General features: G+C 47.0%; 1 protein-coding gene across 9 annotated transcripts; it reads right to left on the bottom strand.

Moving 5' to 3' along the window:
* Window positions 1-54: 54 nt before the first annotated feature.
* On the bottom strand, window positions 55-9,340 carry TMEM139 (transmembrane protein 139). Of its 9 annotated transcripts, XM_011989888.1 has the most exons (5): window positions 3,069-3,167; window positions 2,621-2,718; window positions 2,430-2,516; window positions 1,867-2,128; window positions 55-1,638 (listed from the first exon to the last, which is right to left on the bottom strand). In XM_011989888.1, the coding sequence occupies exons 4-5, from the start codon at window positions 2,109-2,111 to the stop codon at window positions 1,236-1,238; spliced, it is 648 nt and encodes a 215-aa protein (XP_011845278.1). In that variant the 5' UTR covers window positions 2,112-2,128; window positions 2,430-2,516; window positions 2,621-2,718; window positions 3,069-3,167; the 3' UTR covers window positions 55-1,235. The 9 variants fall into 9 exon arrangements, 8 of the variants coding, with proteins under 8 accessions (XP_011845278.1, XP_011845275.1, XP_011845274.1 ...); XM_011989885.1 differs by lacking the exon at window positions 2,430-2,516; XM_011989884.1 differs by lacking the exon at window positions 2,430-2,516 and having other exon boundaries at window positions 2,621-2,721; window positions 3,093-3,167.
* Between the last annotated feature and the right edge of the window lie 1,166 nt (window positions 9,341-10,506).

Here is a 10,506-nt window from a genome sequence, read left to right as displayed (position 1 = left end):
CGGTACCTCTCCCGCCCCCTGGCCGGCCTATGGCGATAACTTCACGGAGACTTGTGTGGCTGGAGTTTTGCTTTATTGAAGTTGAACGGTTGGGGCCAGGCTGCGGAGGAGACTGAGCGCGACAAGGTGCTGGACAGATACCCGCGCGGGGAAGGAAGGCTGGCTTAGGAGGGGGCGTCAGCTATGGTTTAGCAGCTTCCTGCGACCGAAACCTACATCACAGCCGCAGCACACAATTCCAGGAAACCTGGTGCTCAATATTGGGATCTCAGGAATCCGGACCGGCGGCTGGGGTGAAAGTCTAGCGGTCAGAGCGCAGGAGTGAGGAAGAAGCTATTAGAGATGCTTCGCAAGTGGCCGCGGGGCTTCATATGGATGATTCAAGAGGGAATCTCCTGGCCAGAAAGCTCACATGTTTCACTCTTTCTGGCCTTCATACCCACCCTCCACCTAGGGCCACTGACTCCACTGTTTTCAAATACATTGGGGACCCTGCACTGGGGACTGCTCTCTAGCACCTGGGCAGGAGAGGCACAGACACTGCTACCCATGCGGAGCAAGGATCCCCAGAGCGTTGACTGAGTTTGCTCGTCCAGGAGGCTGAGGACATGCGTGCCCATGCTCAGCCCACCCCCTCTGTAGACACAATTGGTCCCCCATTCTGTTTATAGGAAGTCTTCCACCCTGCACCAGCAGCTGTCCCTAGACAGGGATTGGGAGACATGCACGTGGCTTGGCTTCCTGTTATCTTGTGTTGAAAACACAATAGGCTTTGGGATGAGGAGTTAATGTTATTTACTAGCAGTGTACCCTCGTGCACGTTATCAAACTCCTCTGACTCTTGGAATCCTCATTTTTCAATATAACTCACAAAGCTGGCAAGCCTAAGGGATCTAACAGCTCGAACAGCACCTGGAACAGAAGCAATAGCCGTCACTCAGAGGTTACGTCTTCCTTCTCCACCTTCTCTGGATCACCTCCCTACCTCTTCCTCAATTTAACGCTGGAAATATTGGATATGGGGTAGGTCACCAAATGTTGCCAGAAGACTCAAATTATGCCACCCACATCTCAGCTGGGAAGGGCTTACCGTGGCCTGACTTTCCTCAGGGTCCAAGTCCCCATTTATGATATTCAGCCAGAAACACTGTTTCTGACACATAGTAGGCACTGGAAAATGTTGGTCAAATGAACGAGGTCTGGTGTGGAGAGAAGAGAAATCTTGGGAGAGTCGTTTAAGGGGGTGCCCAGTTGTCTTCACAAAAAACACTATCATCATCAGGTTGACCAAAGCAGACATCATAGGCAGGGGGTGGAGTCAGGGGCTCTAATCTGGGGAGTGCCCCCAAGCTCTGCAGATCAGGAGCAGTGGACACAGCCCGTGGTCCCCGAAGCCGAAGGCTGATTGGAGCTCTTTCAGGGCTTCCTTCCTGGGCCATAGTCTCTGAGGCCATTCGCCTCTGTTCCAGTCCGGCTCTCCTGGACCCCTCTGGATGGCTAGGTTGTTCATCCTCAGGTGCTGGGAGTATCACAGCAGTGCTGTAGGGGGGTGGTTGGTCCAACTCTTGGGGGCGGCTCTGGGATTCCAGTCCCACCACGGCCTCTTCATAGGCTGGCACTTCAAAGGCTTCATTGTCCCTGAGGGAAGAGAAATAAGGCCATTGGTGGCTTCCATGAAAGAAGCCCTTTTTCCCTTTTTTTTGTCTGCTACGGGCAAAAGATCCTGTTTTGGCCTCTGACCCCTCCTCCCGCTGATGCCAGTGACAGAGGAAACCAGAGACTCTATGCCTCAGAGACTACGGGGAGAGAGGGAGGGAGGATGGGCCCAAGGTGTATTCCTCTCCTGATGCCCACCCCTTAACTCACCGTGCACTGCCTGAGGGCCCTGGGCTCTCAGTCTGCATTGATTGGAGCTGGGACCGAAGCCCACATTCCAGAAACCGGACCAGGAGATAGGCAAACAAGAAGAAGCCACCCAATGTGAGAAAGAAATAAGCAACAGGGGTGATGTCCGTCTTTATGCCCAGCAAAGCCAGCCCCAGTAGGAAGGAGGCGCAGCACAGGAGGAGAAGCGGCTTCTCCAGTCTCCCCAATAAGTACATTGGCACCATGGCCCCTCCCCAGGCTCCTGCAAAAAGACACACAGCTCTTGTGTCTACACTAGCAATTGGTGTCATGGCTGTGTCAGATACCAAAGTAACCATATGATATTTCCTTGTTTGGTTTCTAGGTTCTTCAATCTCAAATCAAATAATCTGTGGAGTCCCCTCCAGCTCTGAAATGCTCTCTAGGTCTTGGCGTGTGTGGAATAGCCAGGAAACCAGCCCAGGAGCCTTGACTCCCAGCCATTCTGTAAGTTGACTGTGTCATGGCTCTGTCTTCTTTCCTTTATCCTTCCCTGTAGTCTCCCTTCCAGCTCTGTCCCTCACCACCATCCAGGATCCGGTCCTGGGCACGCCTTGCCTGGGGCTTCAGTGCACACTGGCATCTCTGGAATTCAGGTGATGGGGCAGGCCCTGCCCTTCCTCTGTTATTGCTCCTGGATCTCCACCCCCAACCTCCCCAGCCAGAGGCCCTCAATCCAGCCCTGTTAGAGAAGAGGGGAGGGACCCCCACTTACCCTGTCTGACTCTGTCTTTTCCTTTCCTCCGGTGTCAGCCCATGCTCCAGGTGGAGGGAGAAAGTGCACACAGGCGCACCACAGCCACAGGGACACGACTGCTTGAGAAACAATTGTACAGGCAAAGGCCCAGCACAGTGGCCAGAGGCCCTGATAACTCCTGTCCTCTTCTAGATAGACTCCACATCTGCCAGGGCCTTCCTCTACCCTCTGCTGATCCTAACTCGTTAAACTCAGTTTGCAAGTTTCCTGCCAGGAATTAGCCCAGTGGCTGGGAGGCGGTGGGCAGGGGAACCCTTTTTCCTTGTAACAGCAACAACCCGAGGCAGCCCATACCCCCAAAACAGCCTGTCAGAAGTTGCCAGCGCTCTGTGTAGCAAGGAATTGCAGATTCCCTCCTCACACCTTGGTCCCAATCCCATGACCCTCCCGACCCTCACACTCACACCTGTCTCAGGAGTTCGTCGCTCACCTGTCTCCACAGACTGCAGAAAGTAGATGGGGTGGGGGTGGGGGGAAGGGCCGGAGCGGGTAGGTGGAGCCCACTGGCCCCACCCTCTTTTTCTTTTCCAATCCCTCTGTTCTGGCCCAGTCAGTCTCCGCCCCTTTTCTCCCTAAGGCTGACTTCCAACTGCTGCACCTTGATTTGTTCTGGTTTTTACTCTCTCCACCCACCCCTACTGTGCCCTAATGAGAGTGCACCCCTTACTCCCAATGATCTTTGTACTTAGGACCAGAGTTAGCATTAACCTTTCCCTCTCAGTGCATATTGTATGTTAATTACAGCCCTGGGCAGTTTGCCTTCTATTTGATAATTTACCTTGTGCCTCTCTCCCAAATGACTGGAAGCAGAGACCTCGGCTTATTTAATCTCTGTAGATCAGCACACAGTGCATTGCACACAGGAAGCAATGCTGTGGGCATGGAATGGTGTGTCCCGCTTCCATTGCCCAAGTGCTATTTTTGTGGACTCCCCGTTTTCTGCAGACCTGTGAGAAGTGTTTGTGCGTATACTTCTTGACCCAGTTAACTCCTGAGTCTTCAAGATCCTCCTCCGAGGTGATGCTGCTTTGGAGCCTGCTCCGGTGTATCCACACTGTTCCTTCCTAAATCTGTTCCACCATTTACCTGGTTATGTAGCATTTTTCTGTTTACTGATTTTCCTTCCACTGTGAGTTTCTCAAGGTGCGTGATTAGTTTTAATCATCTCTGAATCCTAGAACTAACATGGTCCTGACACGTGGTAGGGCACTAACTAGAAGGCTCCCCTCTCACCAGGCCTCACCACACCTGTGAAGATCCAGGAGCCATTCTTTTCAGTTGTGGGTCACGCAGTTAAGTCTGAGTAGGGGAGGTGCTTGGAGGTAGAGGGTGGGTAGAATCATACTTTGTTCTTGAGCCAGAGGGTGAACAAGACTGGGCCCCGTTCCTTCAGAGGGTGACCAGCAGACAGACCGAGGGGAGCTGCAGACCATGGGCACAAATCCAATCTAGGCTTCCCAGGGACAGCTGGGGTGGGGGAGCATAGCAGAGGGAGTGTGTGTGTGTATATATGTGTGTGTGTGAGAGAGAGAGACAGTATGAGAATAAGGATAACTGTGTCTGTAGTGGTTGGTATATATATGTGGCCACTGGTGGGATATTGAAGATTCTCTGTCCCATAGCCCCAGATCAATAGCGGAGACATAACAGGAAGGCTGTGGGAGTCTAAATGAGGTGTGCCTCTATGTAAAGTAGGCACGGAAGTGAGAGGGGGCTGATTGTTGTTCTGTTTCAGCCAGTTTCCTCACTGTTCTGCTAATAAGGGGAAAGTACAGCTGAAATCAGGACTTCAGTCTACAGTTAACATATGAATAGAAGGAAATTGGCCAAGGGTCATTGGTATGTGTGATAGGAAAGGGGGGTTTGTTAAGGAGTGAGTTGTGGGGATGGGAAGGTGTAGGCTAAGTCGCACGGGGCCAAAGGGTATGGGCCTGAGGTGTAAGGGGAGAGTCCGGGAGAGGCTGGACCTTTGTAGCTTAAGTCTCTTGGTTGCCTGAAGGAGAGTGCAATAGATAAGAACTGGATCCCAACTGGAGAGGCTAGACTGCTGACTGGCTGTGCCATTCATACAGTCTCAATTCCAGTAATGTAAAATCAAGTTTTTAAAAATTGCATTTGTTAAAAAATAAACATGACAATATTTAAAAGCTAAAGAAAAATAATCATCTACTGTTGTGGGAAGTCAGGGACCCCGAATGGAGGGATCGGCTGAAGCCGTGGCAGAAGAACATAAATTGTGAAGATTTCATGGACACTTATCACTTCCTCAGTCAATACCCTTGTGATTTCCTATGCCTGTCTTTAATCTCTTAATCCCGTCATCTTCTTTGTAAGCTGAGGAGGATGAATGTTGCCTCAGGACCCTGTGATGATTGTGTCAACTGCACAAATTGTTTGTAGAGCATGTGTGTTTGAACAATATGAAATCTGGGCATCTTGAAAAAAGAACAGGATAACAGCGATGTTCAGGGAACAAAGGAGGTAACTTTGAACTGGCTGCCAGTGCGCCGGACAGAACAGAGCCATATTTCTCCTCTTTCAAAAGCAAATAGGAGAAATACCGCTGAATTCTTTTTCTCAGCAAGGAACATCCCTGAGAAAGAGAATGGGCCCCTGAGGGCAGGCCTATGAACGGCCCCCTTGGAAGCGTGCTGTCTTTTATGGTCGAAGCCGAAGGGATGAGATAAGCCCCGGTCTCCTGTAGCACTCCCAGGCTTATTAGGACAAGGAAATTCCCGCCTAATAAATTTTGGTCAGACAGGTTGTCTGCTCTCAAACCCTGTTTTCTGATAAGATGTTATCAATGACAATGTGTGCCCGAAACTTCATTAGCAATTTTAATTTCACCCCATCTGGTGGTCCTGTGATCTCGCCCTGCCTCCATTTGCTTTGTGATATTTTATTACCTTGTGAAGCATGTGATCTCTGACCCACACCCTATTCATGCACTCCCTCCCCTTTTGAAAATTGCTAATAAAAACTTGCTGGTTTTATGACTCGGAGAACATCACGAATCCTGCCGACATGTGATATCTCCCCCAGACACCCAGCTTTAAATTTCTTTCTTGTGCTCTTTCCCTTTATTTCTCAAACCAGCTGAGACACTTAGGAAATAGAAAAGAACCCACATAACCGTCGGGAGCGGGTTCTCCCGATAGTCTACCATCTCATTATCCTAACACGGCCATTTAAAATGTTTATATAGTTCTTCCAGACTGTCCACATGCAAACCAGAATATACTAACCACTTTGTATCTTTAAAAAGTTTTATACTTTATATTGTATATATTTCACCTTGATAAAGACTTTATTGTAGTAATTTCAAACAGCCATGTAATATTTTATTCAATCAATATGCCATAATTTGATTAATATGCCCTCATGATACATTGCTCAATAACACTGAGCCTATTTCACTCTATATTTTTGGCCATTAAAAATAATGCAGGTTTCCGGGTGCGGTGGTTCATGCCTGTAATCCTAGTACTTTGGGAGGCCGAGGCGGATGATCACGAGGTCAGGAGTTCAAGACCAGCCTGGCCAACATGGTGAAACCCCGTCTCTACTAAAAATACAAAAATTAGCTGGGCATGGAAGTGCATACCTGTAATCCCAGCTACTCGGGAGGCTGAGGCAGGAGAATTGCTTGAGCCGGGACTCGGGAGGCGGAGGTTGTGGTGAGCCGAGGTCACGCCATTGCACTCCAGCCTGGGCAACAAGAGTGAAACTATGTCTCAAAATAATAATAATAATAATAATAATAATAATAATGCAGACTGGGCGCCATGGCTCATGCCTGTAATCCCAACACTTTGGGAGGCCAAGGTGGGTGGATTGCTTGAGCATAGGAGTTTGAGACCAGCCTGGGCAACATGACGAAACCATGCCCCTCCAAAAAAAAAAATACAAAAATTAGCTGGGTGTGGTGGCACGCGCCTATAGTTCCAGCTACTCAGGAGACTGAAGTGGGAGGACTGCTTGAGCCCTGGAGGTTGAGGCTGCAGTGAGCTGTGATCATGCCAAAAAAATACAAAAATCAGCTGGGGGTGGTGGTGCATACCTATAGTTCCAGTTACACAGGAGGCTGAGGTGGGTGGCTTGCTTGAGTTATGGAGGTCGAGGCTTCAGTGAGCTGTGATCATGCCACTGCATTCCAGCCTGTCTGCATTCCAGACCCTGTCTCAAAAATTAGTATAATAATAATAATATAATGCAAGAAAGTAGATTAGAAGTTGCTAGGGGTGGGGAGGCAGAGGGAGAAATGGAGAGTAACTGCAAATGAGTTTCATATTGGGGTGGTGAAAATTTCTAAAATTACATAATGGTGATGCTTGCACAAGTCTGAATGATTCTTAAAAAAAAAACCCACTGCATTGTACACTTTAAAAGGATGAATTGGCCGGGCGTGGTGGCTCAGGCCTGTAATCCCAGCACTTTGGGAGGCCGAGGCGGGCAGATCACAAGGTCAGGAGTTTGAGACTAGCCTGGTGAAACCCCATCTCTACTAAAAATACAAAAATTAGCTGGGTGTGGTGGCAGGCGCCTGTAGTCCCAGTTACTCGGGAGGCTGAGACAGGAGAATGGCATGAACCCAGGGAGGCAGAGCTTGCAGTGAGCTGAGTTCATGCCACTGCACTCCAGCCTGGGCAACAGACCGAGACTCCACCTCAAAAAAAAAAAAAAAAAAAAAAAAGATGAATTATACCTTTGTCAATCAAGTAAAATGACTGAGGCAAGTCTCAATCATTTTAGGAGGTTTATTTGCCAAAGTTAAGGAAGTGCACCCGGGAGACAAGTCTGTGCTTTTCTTTTAAGATTATTTTGGTGGTTTCAATATTTAATGCCTTTGTCTGGCTTAGTGAATCTGCATTTTTACATAAGACAATGTAGATAATAGGGCAGAGGAAACAATCAGATACGCATTTGTCTCAGTGGGCAGAGGGATGACTTTCATTTCTGTCCTGTGTCCCCCGACCTGTGAAGATAAGCTATGAATTTACATTGCCCTGGTGAACTTTAGCTGAAATGCTTTAGGGTAAAGATCTTGGGTACCACAGGGAATCTCCTTGTGGTCAAGATGTGAGGGAGGTGTGTAGCTTTTCATCTTTGTAGCCATCTTATTTAGAAACCAAAATGGGGCTGGGCGCGGTGGCTCACGCCTGTAATCCCAGCACTTTGGGAGGCCGAGGTGGGCAGATCAGGATCACGAGGTCAGGAGTTTGAGACCAGCCTGGCCAACATGATGAAACCCCGTCTCTACTATGGCGTGAGCCTGTAATCCCAGCTATTCGGGAGGCTGAGGCAGGAGAATTGCTTGAACCCGAGAGATGGAGGTTGCAGTGAGCCGAGATCATACCACTGCACTCCAGCCTGGGCGACAGAGTGAGACTTGGTCTCAAAAAACAAAAACAAAACAAAACAAAAAACCAAAGAAACCAAAATGGGAGGCAGGTTTGCATGACCCAGTTCCCAGCTTGACTTATCCCTCTGGCTTAGTAAGTTTGGGATCCCAAGATTTATTTTCCTTTCACACCTTAAGAAAACTGTTTAAAAAATAATACAATGAACATCTTATGTATAGTTTTCCTTTTGCTTTGGATTATTTCTTCAGGATGAATTTTAAGAAATGTCATTGTCGAGAGAGAAGCAATAGGAAAGTTTTTATTGTCCTGAATGCATATGGCCAAATTGCTTCCCAAAAGTTTTGCTTTCCTTTATTTCTTCGTCAATGTAATATCCTTAGCAAAACAGGAATGCACCACTTAATTCAATTGTCATCCACTTTCTACTTGCCTGCCTTTGACAAACCCTACTGGAGATGGAATTACTTCTCCTTGACCACTGTTCCCTGCTCGTTTGGGTGGATGACAGTGAAGGGAAGTGGAAGGGCAAGGAGAACAAGGGAGAAGTCAAGCTTACTGCCTCCCACTCTGTGCTTGTCTCTGTGGCTTTGTATTTCTGTGATTTTTGTGTTTCAGAATCCAGGAGTGCTTTATAGTATCATCATGTGTAGAATGTTTTGTGCATACTCCTCACCATGTTACTTTACACTAATTAAGTAATTTAAAATACGTATGCCATACTAAGAGGTAGTTACTGTGATTATGTCCATTTTATAGTTGAGGTCAGAAACTTGAGGAATGTGGGTAGCTAATTAAGGGTGGGGTCAGGATTTGAACCCATGATCTGAACCCAGAATCCTGGCTCTTAAGCACTACGCCATCCTGCTCTAAACACTCTCTTGGGCTGCTCTCAAATGATAATTTAACAAAATGCTAGAGGCATTCTGAATCATTATTCTCTTCTCTGGAGGAGTGGTTAGATGCTATTTTCCCCCATCATTTGGCATTTTAAGAAAAGGCTGATCTTTAGACAGCAAGGGCAGCCAAGGAGATGATCAGAAGGTAAATTAAAGTTACTGACATATAAGGCAGGATAAGGAAATGAAGATGGCAAGGTCTGTATTGGAAGGCTTATCTTTTATCATCTGATTAAGACAACTAAGAAATAGATCACTCTAAACTGAATAAGCATACAACCCACTGCTGGTGACTTCTAAAAAGATATTGGTGACAACAGATACATACCTTTGTGTAGAATCAATTGATTGGACCCACATACACGATCTCATTTGATCCTTATTAACAATCATTTGGGCTGCCTGATTATCCTTTACATTTTACAGAGGAGGAAACAAGCTCAGAGAAAGTACATGATTTCTTTAGTTAGAAGGAAACTCAGAACCTTGACCTTTTAATTCAGCTGGGTGTGTTTTCCTCTTTAGAAATTGCCTTAGTCACAGCTTCTACAAAATGTGTAAGGAAGGTGGATAAATGGTTTATCATGACATAGGTGAGCAACATTGATATTTTCTAGACGGAAATGCTTTCAACAAATAATAAATCCTCCAGTATGTAAGAATAAATACATGCAGTCATCCCATCAACTAGTTTTAATATTGTACAAAGCTCACTAAACAAGGACTGAGTGAACAATGGGGTTGAGGCAGTCAGTCTAGCTCAGATATTCAGCATTAAGCCGCAAAAAGCTTCTGGAATTTGAGAAATTGAGTGTGGTTGTTGCTAAGTAACAACAACAAAAAGAGCATTGTGTTTGTTAGAAATGTCTACCGATAGTGACAGCAGAGTCCCACGTGGATATTCCTGTAAATACTAGCAAACAGTAGGCCGTGCAGTTATGCACATGTGTTTTGGCCAACCCTGGTTTTCAAATCTCATTTCTACCACTTACTAGCAGTGTGACCTTGGACGAGTTACTTCACCTTTCTGAGCTTCGGTTTCTAATCTGTAAATTGGTGAAAGTAAACCCAAGTATATCACCCCTTTCCCACCCTGCTCCTCCAGCTTGGGGAACTACAGCCAAAGTGAGTCTGAGTCTGACTGTAGTGTGTACAACTGTGTGTGGGACCAGCGAGGGTCACCATCTTGTCACTGGGATCTGATTTCACCATGGAGCATTTGTTTGTAACTACATTGTACATAGCCCTGTGCTAACTTCTAAGGGCATCTACCCAGGAGAGGTAACATATTTGATTGTGGTCTCCAGGATTTTCTGATATGGACAGAGAGATAAGACATGCATATGAAATAATTAAATAACAATTAAAGACAGTATCTGACAGCCTGGGCAACATAGTGAGACCCTGTCTCTACACACAAAAAACATTAAAAATTAGTCAGGTGCAGTGTTGCCTGCCTGTAATCCTAGCTCTTTGGGAGGCTGATGGGGGAGGATTGTCTGAGCCCAAGAGTTCGAGAACTCTTTCTTGCAGAAAACTATGACTGTGCCACTATACTCCCGCCTGTGTGACAAGGCAAGATCCT

This window comes from Mandrillus leucophaeus, unplaced genomic scaffold (assembly GCF_000951045.1).
Source record: "Mandrillus leucophaeus isolate KB7577 unplaced genomic scaffold, Mleu.le_1.0 Scaffold365, whole genome shotgun sequence".
Lineage (NCBI taxonomy): Eukaryota > Metazoa > Chordata > Mammalia > Primates > Cercopithecidae > Mandrillus > Mandrillus leucophaeus.
Note: the sequence above shows the minus strand (reverse complement) of the source record. Positions and strands in the feature narration are given on the sequence as shown.